The 24,301-nt window shown below is 37.1% G+C and overlaps 2 protein-coding genes, 1 non-coding gene and 1 pseudogene across 4 annotated transcripts; 1 reads left to right on the forward strand and 3 right to left on the reverse strand.

The window, feature by feature from the left end:
* Window positions 1–4,306: 4,306 nt before the first annotated feature.
* Window positions 4,307–5,454, reverse strand: LOC125186517. The gene is made up of 2 exons (XM_048082888.1): window positions 4,531–5,454; window positions 4,307–4,442 (listed from the first exon to the last, which is right to left on the reverse strand). Exon 1 carries the CDS (start codon window positions 5,275–5,277, stop codon window positions 4,552–4,554), a length of 726 nt encoding a protein of 241 aa, XP_047938845.1. The 5' UTR covers window positions 5,278–5,454; the 3' UTR covers window positions 4,307–4,442; window positions 4,531–4,551.
* A 6,444-nt stretch (window positions 5,455–11,898) lies between these two features.
* LOC125191490 lies at window positions 11,899–11,998 on the reverse strand. Its single transcript, XR_007171166.1, has one exon. It is a non-coding gene; the product is annotated as a U6 spliceosomal RNA (small nuclear RNA).
* Window positions 11,999–14,015: 2,017 nt separating this feature from the next.
* LOC125186576 (U-box domain-containing protein 9-like) lies at window positions 14,016–15,433 on the reverse strand. Of its 2 annotated transcripts, none has more exons than XM_048082957.1 (2): window positions 15,297–15,433; window positions 14,016–15,022 (listed from the first exon to the last, which is right to left on the reverse strand). In XM_048082957.1, exon 2 carries the CDS (start codon window positions 14,956–14,958, stop codon window positions 14,035–14,037), a length of 924 nt encoding a protein of 307 aa, XP_047938914.1. In that variant the 5' UTR covers window positions 14,959–15,022; window positions 15,297–15,433; the 3' UTR covers window positions 14,016–14,034. The 2 variants fall into 2 exon arrangements, with proteins under 2 accessions (XP_047938914.1, XP_047938915.1); XM_048082958.1 differs by having other exon boundaries at window positions 14,016–14,948; window positions 15,297–15,432.
* A 3,762-nt stretch (window positions 15,434–19,195) lies between these two features.
* Window positions 19,196–21,646, forward strand: LOC125190039 (annotated as a pseudogene).
* The last annotated feature ends 2,655 nt before the right edge of the window (window positions 21,647–24,301 follow it).

The following is a 24,301-nucleotide window of genomic DNA, read 5'->3' on the forward strand; positions in this document are numbered from 1 at the left end:
TTTTTTGGGATATTGATCCTAAAATTACGAACTTTGGCTCAAAATTATGATATTTCAAACTTTAAACATGATTAGAAATATTACAAACTTACATTCTGTGTCTTATTCCATTTGAGAGAATGGTTTTCTATTAGTGTAGCGTGAGCAGTGGCGTATTCAGGGGGTGATTTGGGGGTACAACATAACTTCGTAGTTAATAGTAGTAGTATTAATATTGAGGTATAAGTCACTATAATTGCATGAGATCAGGTGGTAGAGCAACAAAATTTTCATTTGGTAGGCATGTCGAGTCCTACCACTCTCATTTCTAGGTTCAACATGACATCAAGTTCTTTTACTCTATTTGTGGTTTATGTCTATTTTTCTTTTTTATCTCAATTTATACACTTATTTCTTTATCACAATTTTAATTTATACTCCATCCGTCCGCCATTAGGAGTCTCATTCATGGGTGACACGGGTTTTAAAAAATATTAAGAAAAGTGGGTGGAAAAAAGTTAGTGGAATAGGGGTCTCACTTGTATATATTAGTTTTAAATGAAATGTCAGTGGAATGAGTTAGTAGAAGGTGAGACCCTATTACCATTTATGGTAAAAGTGAACTGGGACTCTTATTCGCGGACGGACTAAAATGAAAAAATGAGACTTTTATTCGCCGACGGAGGAAGTATTAATGAATAGTTTGTATTTTTTAATCTAAATTTGTACTCTGTGTTTTGGCTAAATAATTTATAAGACTGAATAAGTTGTCAATCCTTCTTCTTTCTATCCTATTATCTTTTGATATAAATATACAATTCTTTTGATAATTTAGTTTTTATTTAGATAAACAATATAGGATTATATCATATCGAATGATTATTGTAACATATATTGCTAAATAAATTGTATTACACGTAGTATTTATTATAGAATTTTATTTTGAAGATTATTTAAGGAGTACTTTGTTTAGGTAAACAACATATAATTATCTCAATTTATATATTCACATCGAGTGAATTTGTCGTAAATTGTTAGTATAATTGTATTATAAAATAAGTGTTATTTGTATTTTAAAACATGCAATTTAAAAATTGAATAGTCTTTTAAGATGTACAATTATTTAAGAGTTATATAATTATTTATTATATATTTCGCACCCCCGAATTAAATATTCTGGATACGCCACTGCGTATGAGTGTGTATATCTAAAAGCTTCTTCTCATATCTTTGATGATTTGATTTCAGAAAAAAAAAATTAAGGTGGTGATGCCTTGGGCATAGACTGGTTTTTATATAGCCAAAATATTTGTGCTATTGAATTTGTTCTTGACTGAATTGTTTGATTAAATGCCTAATCCCTTTTGGGAATTTATTATTGGCCCAATCCGATGGCCCAATCCGATCCAAAAAATTCCAAATTTTATGAACATGAATGATCCGATCCGAGTTGGCCAAAAATCCAAACTACTATGAAATTTGATCCGAAGAATCCAAAATATCATAAAAATACAATAAAAATCTGAAAATTAAATTGCAAAATTGAGTAAATGTGCCACATTTTTTACATCTCGAAATAAGTCTTATAACTTTGGAGAATATGAAACATGATACACGTTTCCGAAATGCATAGTTAGTAACATATTCTCAAAATGCATAACACGCTTTAGAAAATATAACCACACTAATTCACACAACATATTATGTCTATCCATATGTAATATCATACTAATAAGGAACAAGATACATAATTAGCCCATAAATCTTATAAATATGACATTATCTTTGGTGAGAATAATCAAAATTGGTGGAGAGAAAGAGAGCGGTGGTGTACAATTTTAATCACTGTAAACTTTCGTTATAAATTTGAATTTTATTTCAAACATATCTCTTCTATAATTTTATATGGGGATGTGTTTTGCACCTTGCAAATCACATAACATCAGAGGTTTTGATCGAGCTCACACAAAATGTGCAGAGCTATCGATTGAACTCTTAGCCACAGAGCCCGACCCGAACCAAGGCTTCAATTATGAGGATTCAGTGATGCACACTCGAACTTCATATTAGTATGATATTGTGTCTTCAGTAATATTGTTTTTGGAATGCTTCCTAAAACGTCTCCTATTAGAATGGGAGTAGCACTTATATGTTGGTTGAAGTTAATAATGATAGTACAATTTTTTAAGATTTCTTTAGTGTTCGTAAATCTCTGCTTATATATATTGTTTATTTTTTTTACAGAAAAATAGAGAGTGATCTCTAAAGAAAGACCAAATTCATCCATTAAAATATGAAGCCATACCTACCATTAGAAATCATCACAAATATCCTCTTGAGACTCTCTTTTCGAAGCATTGCCGTTTGCAAATGCATTTGTAAATCATGGCTTAATCTCATTGAGAACGACGTTTTTGTCACGTCTTATTTTTCTAGATTCAGCCCCGCCCTAGCGGTTTCCACTACCAAGCGGGGTTCAAATTGGTTTCATGTTTTCAAATTGGACGACGAGTTCAAGCCATTTTCAAGTAATCTTCTTACTGAGCATGGTCCAATCACCAAGTTTGATTTTCGTCGAGAATCAATAATACAATGTTCTGCCAATGGTCTGCTTCTGCTTCTTGTAAAAAATGCTTTTATGGATGATCATCTTTGCGTGTGTAATCCCATGACCCGTGACTTTGTTGAGCTCCATGGGCGTGTGGTTCGGGAGAGAGATCGTTTTGGATTTGGAGTGAGCAAAATAAGCGGACAACATAAAGTTGTCTATCTTGACCTTGAATCCGGATTTCATGTATACACTCTTAAAGCAGGATCAATGTGGAGAGTCGTTGAAGCCGCTCTCCCCTTGTATGGTGGTTATTGCAACTCCTCCATTTGTGGTGCATTTTTTAGAGGCAATCTCCATTGGTTAGTTGAAAGTCGGACGTGGATTCCTTATGTTTGTTGTTTTGATCTTGAAACAGAACGTGTTAGCACCTTTCCCGCACCTCTTAATAAAATCACATTTACATGTGAAGGGGAAGTGTGTGGTTTGAGTCCAGGTGATGGGAAGTTGTATGGTTTGGGGGATTGCCTGTGTTATCATAGTAATAAACCATATATTAATGAGATATGGTTGCTGAGGGAATATGAACAAATGGAGAAATGTTGGATCAAGGTAAAATTGTTTGAGATGAAGCCTTATTATGAAGAATATGGCATGCATTCTCGTGGTTATAATTATGCTTACAAAATGGGTTGTCAACCTATGAAAATTTATGAAAATGGTGGCATGTTGATGTTATCACATGATAAGCGCTTTTTTTACTATTCCAAGGAGAAGAGAACTGTTAGAGAATTAGTTAATTTATATGGGAAAGTAGATGATGATTGTTCATATTTCAGCTCCATTTTTTTCACTCCCACTTTTCTTTCACTCAAGAGAAATTTGGGTATGGAGAATGCAAGAAATTTGGGTACGAAGAATGAAAAGTCACTCAAAAGAGATTAGGGTATAAGAATGTAATCCCATTTTAGTTTGTTTTATACTCCCTCCGTCCCGGATAATTCGGATCATTTTGACTGGACACGGGTTTTAAGAATTGTAATGAAAAGTGAGTTGAAAAAGTTAGTGGAATGTGGGCCCTACCTTTATATATTAGTTTTATAATAAAACGTGGGTAGGAATGAGTTAGTGGAATATGAGGTCCACTACCAAAAATGGTAAAAGTGAAGTGGGACAAATTATGTGGGACGGACCGAAATGGAAAACTGGGACGAATTATCTGGGATGGAGGGAGTATATTTCATTTTTTCTTATCATAAACCTCCGATTTTAGTCGATCACTTGATGTTGTTTTCTTGTTGGATTAGAGTATAGTGTCTCTGTGCTTGATGTAGAACGTTGGTTAGTTTTGTTTTTGTTGTGTTGTTTTGTTTTTTGTTGGACGTTTTTCTCTCATCGAAAAAAGGGGGTGTAATTTACTTATGTTGATTATTTTTGAACATTTACCTATTTATTGATCCATTTAAATTAACTACCAAAATGTCAAAGGACTTGCTTCTCTATATATGGTTTTGCTATGAATTGGTTGAAGAATAAATATACTACTCCATGTATTAAGACTTAATGACGGTGTAGTAAGAAATTGGATTTTGTATCTAAGTCGTCAATTAGTCCTAATTACTAAAACTAATTAGTAGTATTATATTTATTGGGCCTTTATTTAGACTAAAACAAAGCCAACTAACTCATTATATCTATAGATTTGCCCTGAGCATATACATAGATTGATGATAACCGATGATAAACGCAAAGGAATTGAATAACTAAAGCACCATTGTATTTGGATAGGGACAGAGGAGAAAATGATAAGAAAGTAGCACCAGTACTTAAATAACTAAAACATCAACATTTAGTGTTCAACCAAAATAATTAATTATAACGGGAGCAATGACAACTCTGCCTCTTGTCCATGTAGCTGCCAGTATAAGTGAATCCATTTTCAAGTTTCAAAAGCAATAGGAGTGTTGTTGAATTGAAAATGAAAAGGCTAAGTTAACTAGTACCTTTGTTGAATCGAATCTGGTTCACTCGTCCTGATATATCCTGGCCAGTATGCCATTAGCTTTGAATCTGGAGGTTGGAGAGCCTTTTTCAACGAGGCGAGAGAAGAAACGACCGGGGGGACGGAACAAACAACGATCATCTTCTAGTGATGTCATTTCGTACCACGTGCCAGGACAGATGCAGCAGATCTCATGAAGGATGGTCACGAAATTCTCTTCGTTTTGCGGACTAGAATTTCTCCTCATGAATGTGGACAAGTGGGTGATGGCCTGGCGCTCGGCCATCTCAATAACCGCACTCCTGCAGGTCGAAAACACAGCAAGAATTCGTAGCATATCATCCCCAAACACATTGCTCCTGATGTTTCCCAACAACGTCTCCACCATACCTTTTTCAACGGCATGCTCTATGTTACCCGAGAGGGAACACAGATTCAGTATTGCGCCGATGCTCTCTTCCACTGCCCGAGCATCGCGTGCCTTCAACATTTCATCGAGGTAGTTCATGATTTTGTTACCAGTTTTGGGATGAGAATCGACAAAAAGAACCCACTCCTTAATTTTGTCGAGAGTGGTTGCAGCAGCTATCTGGAGGCTTATATTCATCCTAGTATCCCTCGCTTCAGCTATCCGAAGGCTTAGATCCCTCCTAGTATCCATCGTGGAAGCAATCCGATAGCTTATCTTCAAAGTATCCATCGGGTCAGTAATAGTAAAAATCCTAACTAAATTGTGTGTAACCAGCATCTTGACCGCATCACTGTGGATGGCTACGTTTGTAAAAGTGCCAATCAAACTCTCCCTCAATTCATCCCGTATCACTTGAATTCCTCCGGCACCTCCGCGTCCGGGATCATATCGGATTCTTTCGTGTCATCGGCTTCTTTCATCCCGGTTGTCGTCACAATTCAACTCTTAAGAAAATGGCTGGTTGATGTTGAAATTGTAATTTATAATCCGTGTAATGAAAATGCAATGTTTTTAAGACTACAGCAGATGCACACCATATTTTTGGAATGAATTTCGTTGGCTGTCACTTAATAAGCTACTTTGGTTGTTTTTAACTCTTTAGGTACTATTGGCACATGAACATTCAATTACACTCAATCAGAATTACTAACATTTTTAGTGTGAAATGGTTTTGAACATTTGTAGACTGTAGTTGGTCATGGACCTATGGTTTTCTGAAAAACAATGGGCGGGTATTTACTTAATAAAAACACACACAAAGTAATTTAATTTACTAAACTACCTATTTTCATGAATTGATTAATGAAAATGGAATTATTGCATTAGTACTAGTATAATTCTTTATATATTATATTTTATGAAACTTTAATTTATATCACCTAAAAGGCTAAAACAAACAAACATTATGCTGAATTTGCAGATCGATTTTCCTTTTTTTAATTATTATTTTCATCTAATGTAATGCAACATTCAAATGATAAGAGCATCCGCAACGCGGGCTCGATGCAGGCTCGGTCTCGTCTCGACGAGACGAGACATCTCGTCGCGCGACGCGACCCGGCGAGGCCGGCCTCGAGCCGGCGAGACGACGCACGCGCCCACGTGGCGCGCGCTGGAGCATTGCGTGACGCCCACTCGCCGGCCCACTACTCTCAAATTGTTGAAAAAATGTCCGGCGATGGAAACTCCAGCGGCGGCGGCTCCGGAGGCTCCGGCAGGCGGCGCTCCGTCGGGTTCGACTTGAACTCGTTCGACGATTGGGCGAGCATGTACAACTGTTTGGGTACTCCCGGTTCGTCGCCGGGCACCCAAGGCTCGACCACCCCGCCGGCGTACCAAACACCACATTTTGATGTGGATGCATACTATCGTCCCTCCCCCCCCAGAGGTACGGGCAATCGCCGGGATTATCCCAAATTCCGTAGAATTTTTTGGCGCCTGAACGCAGTTTGCCCGACTGGCCAATTGGTGGAGGCTCCGGCTCTGGCAGGATCGGCCTCGATCTCGGCGTCAATGCCGAGGAGGAAGAGGAGGCAGCGGATACAGAGGTTGTGAGAGACGGCAGCCGTCATGCATACAGCCAAGCCGAGACGTTGGCTTTGTACGACGCTTGGATCAGCGTCTCGTACGATCCTGTCGTCGGGAATCAACAAACCCACAAGTGTTTTTGGCTAAAAGTCACTGAAGTTTACAACGCACGAAGGCCGACAAATACCGTTCTCCACAACGTGAAGATGCTCCGCAGTCATTGGGAGCGAAGCGACAGAGATGTCAAAAAAAATTGCGCGATATACAGGGGAGAAGAGGCGAATTATCAGAGCGGAGCCAGTGGAGCCGACATTCTAAGAGCGGCGTTGCGGGTCTTCAAAGACGACGTCGGCAAAGATTTCAAGCTTGTCGATGTTTGGTCGCAAGTCCACCACCTTGACAGGTGGGCTGGCGGTGTCGAGTCGGGCTCGAAACGCACGAAGCGCACGGCGCGTGGCCACTACTCGTCTAGTGATGGCGGCGAAGGCAACACCTCACGTGAGGGCACGCCAACCGATGATGTAGGGGGGTCTTCTTCCGGTGCACGACGTTGGCCGCAAGGGACTAAGGCGGCGAAGGCGGCTAGAGCCAGGGGGAGAGCGAGAGCGAGAGGGATGGGCCGCGGCGGACCAAGCCAGGCGGGCGAGGGCTCGGGCTCCGGCACGGGCACGGGCACGGGCTCGCACACCCTAATATGTACCTAGTCGCCACGATGGCGGACCTCTCAAAAATGAATCCTGGCCAAGTTGCAGCCCATATGGCCGGAATTGAGTATATGAGAGCTCAACTTGGTATAGCTGCATCGCCGACTTCGGGGGATGATGATTCGCCGGCGGAATAGTTTTTATAGTTTCATTTAGAGTATTTTAATTATGTATTTTTTTTTATTTTTTAGGATTTTAAATTATGTACTTTTTTTATTTTTTAGGATTTTAAATTATGTATTTTTTTCTATTTTTTTCTATTTTTTAGGCTTTTAAGTTGTAATATTTATTTTATTTTAATGAAGTGTGTTTTTATTAATTGAATTTGTTGGAATTAAAAATAAAAAATGAAATTGAATGAATAGTTAAGAGATGGTTAAGAGATGGAGGGTTGCAGGTGTTGTCTCTTAGTTAAGAGGTGAGCTGAAATGTACAGTGAGACCCATGAATAATGAAGAGATGAGACGGTTAAGAGACGGATAAAAGATAGCATTGCGAATGGCCTAAATATCTTCGTTTTTCTGCGTTGACAGGTTTCAATTCACGAGACACGTACCCAACACTTAACTTGGACACATAAGATTTGACTGGCGGAATTTTACTGACTTAACAATAATTCACGAGATATGTACCTAACACTTAACTCCAACTAGATTGATGCATGCCCTAATAGTAATCACTGACGTGGTGATTGCAGTAGAATACTACTCATATTTATGTTCACTTTTAGATTTTAAAAATATACTCCTATATTAGTATTACACTATTGTTTACTGTGTAGCTAGTTTTTGTTGGAAATAGTTTTTGAGAGTCTAAGATCGTGGGAAAGAGTACCTTTGAGGTCTCAAGGGAATATATAGTTATTATGGTAGAGTCTCAAGTTCATAAGTTTCTAGACACATTTACTTCTCTAGTCCTATAAATAGAGATGTACAATGTATCACAATGAACAATTCAAAATCAATCAAAATGTAGTCTTCAAGAGTTCTTGAGTTTTATTTTCCGCATTTTACTTTTCAACATGGTATCAGAGCAGCTAACGATCCTTCGTTAGTTTGTTCAAAACCAAAAAAAAAAAGAAAAAAAAAAGAGAGGTTTGGTTGAATCTGTGTTCAGCCTAAACCGCAAAATCTAAAAAAAAAAAAAAAAAAAAATATATTTGCACCAACAAGTTTCTGCCTACCAAAGAAATCAACTTTTCAGCGCCAAACTAGATAATCTTTTGCCTTCAACCCACGCTACTCAGCTCTACTCCAAAATCACACCATTAGCCAAATCTCCCTCAAACAAGATAGGAGTCGTCCAACCAGAGAGGGGGAGAAAGTACACTCTATTGGACGTTTCCTCTCCAACCACAATAACCGGCCGGAGGAGATGAGAGGAGTGGCAGAACACTGAACACTGTCGCGAAAGGAGGATCAAGGTTACCAGAAAGGGGTCTGAGAAGGCATCACTGTTGTTCACCCAGAGAAGAACAAATGAAGGTAAAGAGATTGGAAAAAGCTACGGATAAAATACCATAGCAAGACCCAACAGGAACGGCGTCACGACGGCAGCGGCAGCAACCGCGTCTGAAGCTGGCGGTGCTGGCGCTTGGCTGAACTGAGACGATGACAGTGAGTTCTCGGCAGTTAAATTTCAAACGGGCATCAATGGCGAAGCCTGACCATGGCGAGGTAACGGCTAGATCGAGCGACAACACCGCCGGAGAAGAAAACAGAGGAGTCCTCGGTTTGTCCGGCCGAGGGGGAGAGGAAGTATCCGACCAAACAATTCCTCCCAAATCTATGTTGGCCAAGAAGGCCAAAGATCTGCCGGTGGGAGAAGAGCTAAAACACACGAGAGAGAGCAGAGAAGACCGATTTGATATCGGAGGAATGGAGGAGCAGCTACTGTCAAACGATTCATCTCTGAATCAAGGAGAGAATTGCTGAGGAAGAGGCAGAGCAGCCAACATCTGCGTGGCGAGGGGGAGAGAGATAGCGTCGCCACACCGTTGTTATGAAGGCCTTGGTGGGAATGAAAACCGGAGAAGATCGATCCGTAGCAGCACGTTGCTACGACTGAGAAGAGTCTTGGAGAAAAGAAAGTATCACTGGCCATAATAGCTGCCGGAAAGGAAGCTGCTGCCGGCAAAGTCAGATAGGCCTGTGAGGGAAAGCAGTGTTGCACTCTGAGCACGACCGGAGAAGGAGAAGCGTCGCATTGTTGCTGATGCAGAATTGAATGGGGAGCTATTGAACCTACATCCATAGCCATTAGCCAATAAAGTAAGCAGCAAAGAATCTTGAGGTGTAACCAAGAAAAGAATATTAGCCGGAGAAGAAGGATCTAAGGAGCAGAGGCCCCGCAGAGTTCGGCATAGGTGGTCGCCTATTTCAGGGTGAAGATTGCCACGGAAAAGACGACGAGTTATCCAGAGGGTGACAAATTGACCCAAGTACTGGACCACTCGTCCTCAAAACAGGAGCACCACCAGTGAAGGGAATCCCACCAGGAATGGAGCCGGAGATAGGCGGAGTCGGATGCAGGAAAGGGAGGGAGCCGTTGTTGGAAGTTCGAGAGAGAAGCGAAAGCAGCCCGTCGCCGTAGAGTATGGGCCGTCAAAAATGGCGATGCTGTTGTGGAGCCGATGTCATTCAGAAAGCTGCGGTCGCCATCTATTGGCAGTATATAGGCCGCTAAGAAGAAGGCAGAGGCCATCGTGAAGAGCTCACGGTGGAAGGTGGTCCGGAGATTCCTAGTGACGGGTTGAAGGTGTGAGATTCAAATCTTTCCATGTTGGGATGCTACAATCCAAAAGCGTAACTCCTCGACATGAGTCAAAACTGACAGAATGGCTCCTAATGGCACGAGCTAAAACTGCCAAGATGGCTCCTAATGGCATGAGCTAAAACTGCCGAAGATGGCTCTAGACACGAGCTAAACTGTCATCAGAAAAATGGAAGAACTCCTAAATATGAGTTTAAACTATTTATCAAAGTGAAGATCGTGCAAGTTAAGTGTCGAAAAACTCGATACTTAACTTGAGGGGGAGTGTTGGAAATAGTTTTTGAGAGTCTCAAGATTGTGGGAAAGAGTACCTTTGAGGTCTCAAGGGAATATATAGTTATTATGGTAGAGTCTCAAGTTCATAAGTTCCTAGACACATTTACTTCTCTAGTCTTATAAATAGAGATGTACAATGTATCACAAAGAACAATTCAAAATCAATCAAAATGTAGCCTTCAAGAGTTCTTGAGTTTTATTTTCCGCATTTTACTTTTCAACAGTTTTGAAATTGTTTGGAAATTATTTTGTTTTTTATATAATCCATTTATTAAATCGATATCATACGACCGTGGTAGCATAAGATTATATGAATTATTTAAATCCAAACGCTCATACTTTAAAAAAAAAAAGAGTGAACTTCAAAAATGGTCCCTGGACTATGGGTTTATCTCGAAAATGGTCCCTGGACTTTAAAAATATCACCAGTAGTCCCTGGACTAAGGGTTAATATCAAAAACGGTATTTTGAGACGAAAATGCCCTTTTGAGGGGTTTTGGGGGTTTGGGCAATTTGGTCTTTTTACACTTTTAACATTTTAAATCTGATATTATTTTAGTTATGTACTAAATCTGATATTATTTTAAAATTATCATTCTTCTTCCCTTTTGTCATCCTTCACTTTGTTTCTTTATTTTAATATTAGATTTAATTTTACAAAATTAAATTTTAAATTTCAGTTTTTAAATATCAATAAATTTTTTTAATTATAAAAATTATTAAATAACAAAAATTATTAGTCATAATCAATATTTGATAGTGTCTAATATTTAATCAATAAGATATAATAACGTCTTAGTTTTAATCAATATTTAATAGCTTTAATCATAAATAGACAATATAACACGATTTATTCTGAAATAAATATGCATCTAATGTAAGACTAATATAATTTTCGTTTATTAATTTGAAAACAATCAATCAAAATGACTAGAAAATTTCAACAAAAATACTCCTATACAAAATTTTTAGTCGACTTCATAATATTCAATCACAAGCAATTATAACAACCGAAGGCTAAATAGAATAGCTCTTATTTTTCCATCACGATTAATATTATTTTTCTGTACTTCTTCAATTCAGCTTAATATTATATTAAATAACAAAAGTTAATAGTTTTAATCAATATTTATAGTGTCCATGAATTAATAGTTTTAATTAAAAATTTTTATTGATATTTAAAAATTGAAATTTAAAATTTAATTTTGTAAAATTAAATCTAATATTGAAATAAAGAAACAAAGTAAAGGATGACAAAAGGGAAGAAGAATGATAATTTTGAAATAATATCAGATTTAGTACATAACTAAAATAATATCAGATTTAAAATGTTAAAAGTGTAAAAAGACCAAATTGCCCAAACCCCCTCAAAACCCCTCAAAAGGGCATTTTCGTCTCAAAATACCGTTTTTGATATTAACCCTTAGTCCAGGGACTACTGGTGATATTTTTAAAGTCCAGGGACCATTTTCGAGATAAACCCATAGTCCAGGGACCATTTTTGAAGTTCACTCAAAAAAAAAATTGCACTCTGGCATGCGATTTTAATGAAATATTAAAATTCAAATTCTTGGTAAATAAGTAAAATCAATGAAGCCAACAAATTGGTTAATCACTAATATCAGTAGTATAATTCTCTATTTATGCATGTCATCTTGTGCACGAGACATGTTAATTTTGTCTGTATCATTCCAATTTTTTAGATTTCTCCGAATGAACTAAAATAGTAATAGTTTAATATCAACATAAGTTTTCAACTAAATCGGGACTACAACATTTAATCTTAATTACATCTAATTTTTTCTTATATTTTTTTATCCACGATGAAAAAAAGATGTTATGAAGTTTAACTTTAAGAATATTACATATTCAAACCTTAATATTTGATGAATAATTATAGAATTCTTTAAATTTGTTAGTAAGTTCTTATACTTGTAGTTAGGCCTGTCAAAATGGATATCGGGTATCCAATACCCGATATCCAAACCCGAAAAAGTCGGATAATTTTATACTCGAAACCCGATTTTTCGGGTATCGGATCGGGATCGGGTAGTGAGAATTTTAGATTATCGGGTATCGGGTTACCCGATATCCAATCGGGTATACCCGAATTATCCGATTTATCCGATTCATTTTCTAAAATTAATAAATTATATTTTTTTATAATTAAATATAATTTAATTTCTTAACTATAATTTAATTAATACTTAATAGTTAGTATATAAGATATATAATTTAATTTTTTAATTACATTTTAATTTCATTGACTTGTGATATTTATAATTTTGAAATGTTTGATGATGTTATTGTTAGATCTTGATTCTTGTGAATTATTGAATTGTGATATTTATAGATGAATTTTTTTATGTTATTGACTTATTGTGGATGGATGAAACATGTTAATATGGAGTATAACTTATGAGTTTTGTATTTTCAAAGTTTGTAGTTATTTTCTTTTAAATTCGAACTACTACAAGAATTTTGTATTTCTAAAAGTTTGTAGTTATTTTCTCTTAAATTCGAGCTACTATTAGAATTTTGTATATCTAAAAGTTTGTAGTTGTTTTAATTTGAATATTAGTACTTCAACTTTGTATTAAATTTAAATTAAATAATATTAAATAAATTCTAAAAGTTTATAGTTAATTTAAAAAAAAAAAATCAAAATCACAATTGGGACTGGATACCCGATTTTTCGGGACTGGATACCCGATTTTTCGGGACTGGGTACCCGAGTCGGGTATCTGGGTACCCGAAATCAAATTCGAGTCGGGTATCGGGTATTGGATTTTGGGAATTTCGGGATCGGGACCCGAAAATTTCAGATCGGGTATCCGCGGGTACCCAATTTGACAGGCCTACTTGTAGTTTTAAAAATATAGCATCGATCAACCTATATGTCATCATCAACTAACAAAACCAACAATATTGGTTATTCCTAGAGGTGCCCACGGTTCAGGAACCGGCGGTTACAATTGGGAACCGCCGGTTCCGGTTTTGGAAATTGTTGAACCGGAACCGAACCGCGAGGGTGTTTTACGGTTACGATTTCGGTTTCGGTTCAGAACCGGCGGTTTTCCGGCAGTTTTTTACGGTTTTTCACGGTTCCGAACCGCCGGTTTTGTTGCGGTTTTTTGCGGTTCTGGCTTGATATCACGGTTTTCCGACGGTTTTTTGCAGTTCCGATTTGGAACCGGCCGTTCCGACACGGTTTTGGTTCAAAAAATTTTGAACCTGAACCGAACCACATTTCAAAAAATCGACGGTTTCGGTTCGGAACCGTAACCGACGGTTACGGTTTCGGTTTTAACCGCCGGTTCGGTAAACCTTGGGCAGGTCTAGTTATTCCTTTAGTTATACACTTACTTTTAAATAGAATGAAAAACAAGAAAAATATTGTTAATATATACAAAGTCAATAAATGGACTTAAACACATTATTTGTGTTTAGATTTAGTTAATGAGGTATAACTACAACTTATGTGTTTTATTTTTGCGTAGGATATCTTTAAAATACAAAAACAAAAAATTTAAACAAAGCCCGGCCCGGGCCCACATGGCAAGTGGGCTCAGGCCGGACTTAGCAAAATTAGAAAAAGCCCGGCCTACTTGACAAGTCTATTTGTGTGGCCAAAGATTAAAAAAATTGTACTACTAATAACAATTCAACCAAATCAATCATGTTCAATGCATCACAATACAATCATGTTCAATGCATCAGAATATGTAGCAAAGAAAGTAGTCTAACACGCCAACTACCTGTTCCTAAAATCATAATAGCACGTATGCTTATTAAAACTGAATACTCGCACATATGGATATTCAGTGTTCAACTTGTTTAGAAGTATGCTAGCCATTGACTGGGCTGCAGGAGTTCCCTGTTCCACGAGGCGTGCCAGCGTACGATACTTGGTTTCCTCGTTGTACATCGCCACCCCCCACGAACTCACGTATTCATCAGCAAATAAGGCCGTGTCCAGGATGGCCACACAATGCTCCTTAGTGAGCGGATTGGCAGTATAATCTATGTTCTGGAACAACCAATGCACTCCATCGAGCTCTTCCATCTTATATCTTGCCGAACTTTCGTGGACAAGTAACTTAAGAACATCAAGTATAATGTCCACAACCACGGGGTACGTGTCCTCAAACACATAATGATCAATAGCACCCATGAGGACTTGGATCAAATCTTCATCTACTGCTCTAACTTTGTTGCTCGGGACGGTACACAGTTTTTGAATCAATTGTGCAGCCTCTGTCGCTTCCGTCTCTTTCTGACTTTGCAATAGATCCGTGAGGTGCCAAAAGACTCCACATCTGACAATGAGCAGCTTGTTCGACTCGAGTGTGGCCAATATGTTGAGCGTTGCAACAGCGAGCATCCTCAACTCCTGACTCCCGGATCCACGCCTTGTGGCATCGACAATCGCATCACTAGCCTCTCCAACACGCTTGTTCACTTTATCATCAACGCATATGTTCTTGAAGATGCCAATAGTGCTCTTACGCACATCTTCGTCTTTGGCTTCTCTTAGAGCGCACACAAGATCTTCCACATAATCTTCTCCTTCGTTGTTGTCATATGTAGTAATTGCCCGATTCCGGCACCAGCTAGATATCATGTCACGAATCACTAGATTTGGGATTAGAGGCGTGACTGCACCCTCTGCATTCATCCCAATCTCTAATTAAGGGACTCTCATTTTTAAGCCAATCTTCGATGAACGGACGATCATATGTCTACCAAAATTAAGTAAATATCCAAATTCAAGAAAATGCAATTATATAAATTTAAGAAAAAAAAAAAACAACAACAACAACAACGATGGCACACATGTCAATTATCCCACATTCAGTAACAGCAAAAAAAAAATTCAAGTACCTCACAAAGAAATGAAGAAACATAGAAATTACTTGCAAAATAGCACAACATTAAAATATCAAAGGGAAATGACAAAATATATTAGGAACAGAACCATAAATATTTAATTCACAGTTGTAATTGAGAACAAACCAGTCCGCTTGGCAGAATGACGGGATCTCTCATAAGTTTTTTGGAGATGGGGCACTTGAATTCCTCCGGCACCTCCTCGTCCCGGATCATATCGGATTCTTTCGTATCATCGGCTTCTTTCATCCCGGTTGTCGTCACAATTCAACTCTTGAGAAAATGGCTGGTTGATGTTGAAATTGTAATTTATAATCCGTGTAATGAAAATGCAATGTTTTTTAGACTACAGCAGATGCACACCATATTTTTGGAATGAATTTCGTTGGCTGTCACTAATAAGCTACTTTGGTTGTTTTTAACTCTTTAGGTACTATTGGCACATGCACATTCATTTACACTCAATCAGAATTACTAACATTTTTAGTGTGAAATGGTTTTGAACATTTGTAGACTGTAGTGGTCATGGACCTATGGTTTTCTGAAAAACAATGGGCGGTGCAAATTGTACTATTTGCTTAATAAAAACACACACAACGTAAATTAATTTACTAAACTACCTATTTCATGAATTGATTAATGAAAATGGAAATTGTACTCTTTGCTTGGAAATTATTTTTGTTTTTTATATAATCCATTTATTAAATCGATATCATATGACCGTGGTAGCACAAGATTATATGAATTAATTAAATCCAAACGCTCATATATATTTTTTAAATGCACTCTGGCCTGCGATTTTAATGGAATATTAAAATTCAAATTCTTGGTAAATAAGTAAAGTCGATGAAGCCAACAAATTGACTAGGTAGGATCGGAGCTTCAAAATATAAAAAGAACAAAGATCCAACAAAAACATACTACTATAAAAGCTGGCCATTAAAAAAGAGGCACAACAAAATCATATATAATTCTTGTGGGTTGAAAATCAAATATAAGTAGGGAGTATATAAGTTACGTAGAAAAACAAAGAAGTGATATAGAATATTTTGTTGTTGTATGCACAACAAATTCAATGACGTATAAAGTGTAACGATTTGAATTTTCACATTTAATTTGTCTGTTAATAGCCAAAATGCCAAATCATCAGTACTCATCAAACAATATTAAAACTAAGGATATCTTGAACTTTTTTACTTAAAGAAGGAACCTGTCACATGTGTAAACTATGATTTTAGAAGGCGGCGATATCACATCTCTTGAATTTTCATTGTAATTTCAAAGTAAGGGTATCCAATTTTCTCTGATTTTTACATAACTACTAATTTATGACTAATACTATACTTCTTATTTCATGGCATTGTATTGTTATTAGAGCATCCCCAATGGTCTAGACTAGTGTCCGGATGACTAGTAGTTGTTAGTTGCCACATCAGCATTTTTTAGTCCGAATGGTCCTCGTGCGGTGGGATTTTTTTAGTCCGGATAATCCTCGTGCAGTGGTTCGGATTAGTGTCCGCCCTATCAATTTTTATTAATTTTTTTAATTTTCACATATTATAGATAGTAAAAAGAAATAAAAGACATACAATTTCAATGACGACTACGTGCCCGAACTTTTTCGACCATGTCGGACATGAGTGCATGATGGACTTGTTGGTTGCGCATGTTCTCCATTTTAATCATCCGTCAATATTTCCGCTAAAAACTAACGGTCAACGAGTTTAATTCGATTTTGACGAATTAGATTTTAATTCTAATTTTTACTCCCTAATCAATTCTCTAATTTGAAGAAACCCAATTAGCAAAATGCACTTTTGGAGAAAACCCAATTAGTCCGCCCTCTTCTCACCGTCGCCAGCGAGCGCAAGCCACCCTCCTTCTCCATCTCACTCTCTTCTTTCTCTCTCGCAGTCTCCGTCACCCACGCAGCTGCCGTCCGCCGTTGCTGCCACTGATTCTCCGTCGCCGCCGAGTTTGGTACGAGCAGCTGCGGTCAGCCACGATCATCCGGCGCTGCCGCTGCTGTGCGGTCGCGATGTAGACTGAAGCCGCCGCTGTCGTCGCGGTCAGCCCCTGCTCCCCTCGCTGCTCGCCCTCGCCGCCACTGCCGGACACGCACAGGCAGCGGCGTCGCCTTCTTGTGTGGTGAAGAATCTGCCTTTGATAATCTGAACTTCTGCCCACTCTCTTGAGGGAATGTGTAACGTGAAAGTAATAGATAATTGCTAGGGTTCGCTGAAACTGATTTGGTTCCTAATTTTCAGGTAGTGCAGATCATGGCCTCAGTGATTTTGTGGAAAGGAAAATCTTGTGTTGGCCGTTTAATTCTCATGGAATAATTGGATTTCTCCAAAAGTGCTATATTTGCTATGATATGTGTGAGGTGATGTTGATAAAAATGTTTTGGTCAGAATCTGAGCAGGAAAATGACGGCGAGGAGGAGTGATTTGGCGGCGGGGCGCTGGGACTTTCTAGTGTGAGAATCTAAGCCGAAAACAGAGGCAAAGATAGAGAAGGAGAGGGTGAGGAAGAATGTGAGGAGAGAGACGAGGAAGGAGAAGGGGAAGATGGAGAAGGAGGGAGGGGAGGTGGGAGGAATGGGAAGATGGAGTAGAGCGAGCGGAGGAGGTGGCGGCAGGGGGTCAAGAAATGGGGCTAATTTAGTAAAATAATTAGAGAATTAATTAGGGAGTAAAAATCAGAATTAAAAATCTAATTTAATTAAAATCAGGATTAAATCCGTTGACCGTTAGTTTTTAACGGAAATGTTGATGGGAGGACCAAAATGATCCAATTCCTATATTCTGCGACCACAAAATTCAAAAGATAATGCTTAAGATAAAACGTAAAATGATCATATGTTAGCCAATTTTGCTCTTTACTCCAAAAAAATACATACCTCCGATATTGGCCAAATGAAATCAACGTGTAAATAAATTAATTTCTTACTAATATATGTCACTCTTTCCTGACGTGAGCATCTCTCTCACTTTACGCATATTTAGTGTTGCATATTTCGATTTAGATATTTAATATTATTTTAATACATTAAAAATTTTAATTTTATAAAAATCAAATTCTATAATTTAAAATAAATTAATATTAGAACAAATTAAATATGCATAAAAAATTTCCTTAGTTGGCAATTTGCGTCGTCTTCTTCACTCAATTTCAGCTGGTAAATCTGCTCAATCCGTATGAATTTGAATTATGCTCACCTCTTCCACTCTACTCTTGTTATTTGAATCAGACTTTTCCTTTTTGAATTAGGCTTTTTCATGTTGCTATAGTTTGAAACAGGGTTTTTATCTTGTTGTAGCATTTGTTTTTTTTTTTTTTTTTGTGATATTGTCTATTGAGGCTGCGACGTTGGAATTAGATGTTGGTAAGGGATTCGAGAAAATACCCGATGATTGCACTCCTTCCGATTGTAGCTATTGTTTGAATATTAATCGAGTTTCACTCCTTCCGATTGTTGGTGTTGCTGTGAATTCAGAAATTTTGAGTTTCACTCCTTTCGATTATTGTTCTAGCTAATTAGATTTAGGAATTTAAAAATTTTGAGTTTCGCTCCTTTCGATTGTTGTTGTTGCTAATTAGAATTTGGAATTCAGAAATTTTGAGTTTCACTCCTTTCAATTCTTGTTGTTGCCAAGTAGAATTTGGAATTCAGAAATTTTGGGGTTTCATTCCTTCCAATTGTTGTTGGTGCTAATTAGAATTTGGAATTGAGAAATTTTGAGTTTCACTCCTTTCAATTTTTGTTGTTGCTAATTAGAATTTGGAATTCAGAAATTTTGGGTTTCACTCCTTTTCAATTGTTGTTGTTGATAATTAGAATTTGGAATTTAGAAATTTTGAGTTTCACTCCTTCCAATTATTGTTGTAGCTAATTAGAATTAGGAAATTAGAAATTTTGAGTTTTACTCCTTTCGATTGTTGTTGTTGCTGATTAGAATTTGGAATTCTGAATTTTTGAGTTTCATCAGCCATGGCGTCTCTCCGGGCCCCACCAACCCTTCCCGCCGTCGTTCAGCCGGCCGAACCATGCCCGATCCCGGATCAGTATCAGCATGAAACCCGACCCGCAGCCGTCAAATGCTGGTGGAAACATGGTCACTACGGCTGAGAGGAGATTGGGGCAAGCCAAGATGAAGGAGGTGGAAAATCGAGAGAGGAAGGAGGAAACCAACAGGAAGATAGCGTCGAAAAAGGCCATTTCGATTATTCTCAGGAGAGAAGCTACGAAAGCGGTGATCGAGAAGAAGAAGGGGGATCCAAGAGGCTGTTGCGAAATCTGTTCTCGATGCCCTTCATGAGAGGATCACTGCTTTGCGTTGGGAGTCTGCTCTCAAGGTCTGTTGTGTGATTTCAGAACTCAACGTTGTTTGATTTCGATTTTGGTTTTGTTGTTTGGCATTAAAGTATCTACCTTTTCGTTTGTTTCATGGTTTTTGAAGATTTATTGGTGAAGAATTAGTGAATTGGAGATAGGAAAGTTTTGAATGTAGTTTTCTTTGGTGTGAAATATGGATTCTGGTGATTCAACAATCGAAGTGATACAAATGGCTAGAGCTTAGCTAGTTTGGATGCAGTTGGTGTGAAACAGAGTGTGATTCAAGAATGTATGTAGTACTATTTCAGTGTGGATGGAAGTGTTTCGCTGGATAGAGTGCCGTTTGCATTGCATTCGGGTTGCCTTTGGTGGGAAATACTGCAATCGTATTATGGATGTTTTTTTCCTGATTTCAGAACTGCCCTTGATTTGATTTCGATTCTAGGCTTGTTCTTTGGCGTAAAGTCTCTACATTTTTGTTTGATTCATGCTGTTGAAGAGTTTTTAGTGAAGAATTGATGAATTGTGCTAACTTGAATGTTATATGGCGGGTGCGATTTGTTTCTTCATTATCTGTTTTGTGGTAGTGTGTGTCAGATATCGAGTGTGGACAATAGGAGATAGAAGAGTTTTCTTGGTGTGAAATATTGATTCCGATGATTCAAGAAATGAGTGATATAAATGGCTTGGCAGGATATGTGTGTCATATTTGAGATATTGTAGTATTTGAGTTTGAAACTGTAGAGATTGAAGTGTTTCAGCTGGATAGAGTGTTGTATGTATTGCATTCGTCGCCTTAGGTGGGAAATACTGCAATCTGATGATGTTTGTTAGTTTGAAGTGTGATTCGAGAATTGAGTGAAGAAGTGAGCTGGGACGGTCTGTGAGGTGTTAAGAGTGATTCATTTACCTCGAGTCATTCATGAATTTGAGGACGAGAAATTTGATTGATCTGACTCTTCGTGATGTTTCAGGTTTTTGAACTCCTGCGCGAGCAAGTCTGGTACAAGCCGTACGCTGGTATATATGTGAAGCTCATCACCATGCTCGGAAAATGTAAGCAACCGAGATAGCTCATACCTTGTTTCAGGCAATGATTGATGAAGGGTGTGTGGCGGCCCGGGAAGCTTACACTGCTCTTATGTCTGCCTACAGCCGGAGTGGCCTTTTCGATAGAGCGTATTCCATTCTCGAGCAGATGAAGAAGATCCCCGACTGTCAACCCGATGTGTAACGTACTCCATCCTCATAAAGTCTTGCCTGCACGCTATGACTTTGACGCAGTTAACTCTCCCCCTCTCGGAAAATGGAAGTACACGGGATCAGACCATCCACGGTCACGTATAATACTCTCATCGATGCGTATGGAAAAGCAAAGAAGTAATTCTTCTTCCCTTCTCTACATTTGGTCTGAGATGTGAAAACATCGTTTCAGTCGTTTGCTACTAACAGGTTCGTGGAGATGGAATCCGTGCTCGTGCAGATGTTCAGGCAGCCCCACTGCAACCCATGTCTGGACCATGAACTCGACGCTCAGGGCTTTCGGGGCAGCGGGCAGATAGATATGATGGAGAAGTGCTACGAAAAGTTCCAGAAAGCCGGAATCGACCCCACCATCAAGACGTTCAACATCCTCCTCGACGCCTACGGCAAAACAGAGAACTACGAGAAGATGAGCCCCGGATGCAGTACATGCAGCGGTACCCACTACACGGGACGCTCACCTACAACATCGCTAAGGATGCGTTCGGAGAGCGGCGACGCAAGCAGATGGAGTTCTTGTTCCGGCTGATGCAGTCCGAGAGAGGATCAAGCCCAACTGCTGACTCTGTGTTCGCTCGTGCGAGCCTATGGGAACGCAGGGAAGCTCGAAAAGATCGGGCTGTTCTGCTTGCCGAGAACTCCACATCACCTCGAATCAGCTTTCTTCAACTGCTTGATCGACGCCACGGCCTGATGGGATGCATCGCAGAGATGAAGTGGTGCCCCAGATGATGAAGAGACGGGGCTGCAGACTCGATAAGGTCACGTGACGAACGATGATCAAGGCGTTCTCGATGAACGGGATGACGGCCATGCCAAGGAGCTTCGAAAGAGCTCCGCGGTAGATGAGCGCTTACTTTGGGTGATAGGATAGATTGATTTCAAAAAGTAGTTAGTACTTCTCCGTCCCACAAAGATAGTCCTACTTTGATCCGCACGAGTTTTAAAAGAATGAAAAATTGAAAATGGTGTAGAGTGGGTCCTACTTTTTTAAAATATTAGTTTTATAATAAAACGGAGTAAGAATGCATTTAATAGAAACCCATTATCAAAAGAAAAGTAAATATGGGGAAAAGTGAAATGGGGCAAATTTTGGATTGAAAAAAAACGGACAATCTTTATGACTGGTTTAGTATCATATTTTGGTGGATTGTATATAAATTGGGCTACATATTTAAATTTTCAATATGGAAAATTATCCCCCCCCTTGACATGTCAAATTGGTCAAATGGTCACTTTTTTTAATAATATTTTTAAAATTTTTGTCAAGATATTGACTAATCATTCATTATCATAGTAAGCTGTTATTTTCCCCAAAATTCTTTAAAAAATCAAATAAAAATTAACCCCAAGTTCAGATTTTGAAGATCCGGCCCAATCTGTGTCACAGAGATCTGACCCAAAAGGAGATCTTGCCCAACCCCGGGTGCAAAGATCCCCCAGTTACTTATTATAAATCGTCTAAATTTAAATTAATTGTTTTAAAAAATTAAATATGTCATTATATGTATTAAACTTTTTTTAAGTAATCAAACATAATTACATATTTAATCTTTGTCTACTACATCAAACATAATTTCCCCAACTCTGAGACGAGGGAAAACCAATTGAAAAAAATGCCAAATTTATACTAATATAATCACAATTAAGTTACGCAATCGACGAAAAAAGAAAAATTTTTTTCCCAAAATTTACCCAAAAAAAGTAATTTTTTTTTGTTTTTTTGGGAAATTTTATTTTTTTCCCACTGCTTTCTGATTTTAGAAATTTCCTCAAAAGAGGGAAAAGAAAAAAAAGTGGGGGAAATTCGTATCCTTTTTTTACGTCTTTGAATTTCTCCATATTTTTTTTGTTTTAGATGATAAGTTAAATTTACATAATACGTAGTATATTATAATAATTCCTACTCATTAAGTTCCCAAAAATACGCAGTAAACTAATTTACTTTATGTTATATATGGAGGGATCGTTAAAATGGCAATTTAAAAATTAAAAAAAACATCTATAATTTTTAGTCAATTTTTGTACCTTAGAAAAAATAGGGGTCATATGGCAATATAAAATTTTTAAAATAACAATTTTTTTATAAATTTTTAGCTTGGGGTTTATAATATTATTATTCTTTATAATATTCTTTTGGGTATGTGGTTCGGTGTCCTTTAACTTTAAGAGGTGTTGTTTGTTTTAGCACCCAAAAACCTTTTGGGAAAATAAATTAATTTTTTTTTTAAACAACGGTTTATACTACACCCCCCCTTTTTTTTAAAACAATACCGAAAACCAATTGATTAAAATTTTTTCAATAATTTCACAAAATATAATAAGAAAAAAAATAATAAATTTTGATAATAATTCTTTTTTTAACAATTATGCTTTTCTTTTTTGCATTAAAATAAACTTTAACTCAGCATTAAGCTAAAAACACCCGATTTTGGGGGGTTTAAATTTCTAATTAGTGTCTAAGATTACCTAATTAAACTAGCTTGCTTTCGTATTAATATAAGATAATTTGTCGGGGAATTTTTAAACAATTTTTTTTTATTATTTTTAATATAATAGTATGATCATGTATATAAAGACACGACATTACACTTATTAATTTAAATGAAACTTGGGCCCCAATTATGTTATTTTTTTTGGTAAAAATTTTTTTTGTCTTCTGTTGTCACGATTATTTCTATTTTTCTATGAAAAATACAAAAGGATTATTTTTATATTTTTTGCCACCACTTTTGGTTTTTCCCATTAAAAATAAATCTGTTTTCTCAATTATAATCTCACCTAATAATTTGCATCCTTTTTCTAATTTATAAATTTTCCTCTCATCTTACTAATTTTATCTTTATTCTTTCAATTTTGAAATTTCACTCCGTCTTAAAATATAGTTTTGTCTTAATGTGACATGGAAAGGGAACATTGATGATTTATTTAAGATTTTCTCCCTCTCAAGTTGACAAACTGCAAAAAAGTTTGGGTTGTTATTTAAGTTTTTTTGTCCATTTATTTATAATAAATTTTTTATAATTAAACCATCTTGTCTTATAAAAAAACATATACCCTAAATATTTTGATTTTATACAAACAATACCGAATTATCATGTAAAATGGTGTCATTTATAGCACTTTTATGGATTTATCGCCCCCATATTGGTAATTGACCTTTTTTGAATTGTTTTAATAATAATCATTTTTAAATTTTTGTAGCAAAATGCCCCCAACGACGTTACTTTGGTACAAAATATAGTAGAAAAGGGTGTTACTAATGTCATGATTTAAAAGATTTTATAAAACACATTAAAAGGAGAATAATTTTATTTAATATTCATTCCGCTTTAGCGTCCATGATTTTTTCGTTTTTTGTAAAATGATAAAAAAAATAGTTATAGTGAAGAAATGACAAAGTAAAAGAGCAAAAAACGTAGATAAGACTTTTCTCTTTATTATTTTCTCTCTTAATTTATAAATTTCTTCTCTTTATTTATTTTTTTATCATTTTTACAAAAGATTAGAAAAGTTAAAAAGCTTCTAA

This window comes from Salvia hispanica, chromosome 5 (genome assembly GCF_023119035.1).
Source record: "Salvia hispanica cultivar TCC Black 2014 chromosome 5, UniMelb_Shisp_WGS_1.0, whole genome shotgun sequence".
NCBI lineage: Eukaryota > Viridiplantae > Streptophyta > Magnoliopsida > Lamiales > Lamiaceae > Salvia > Salvia hispanica.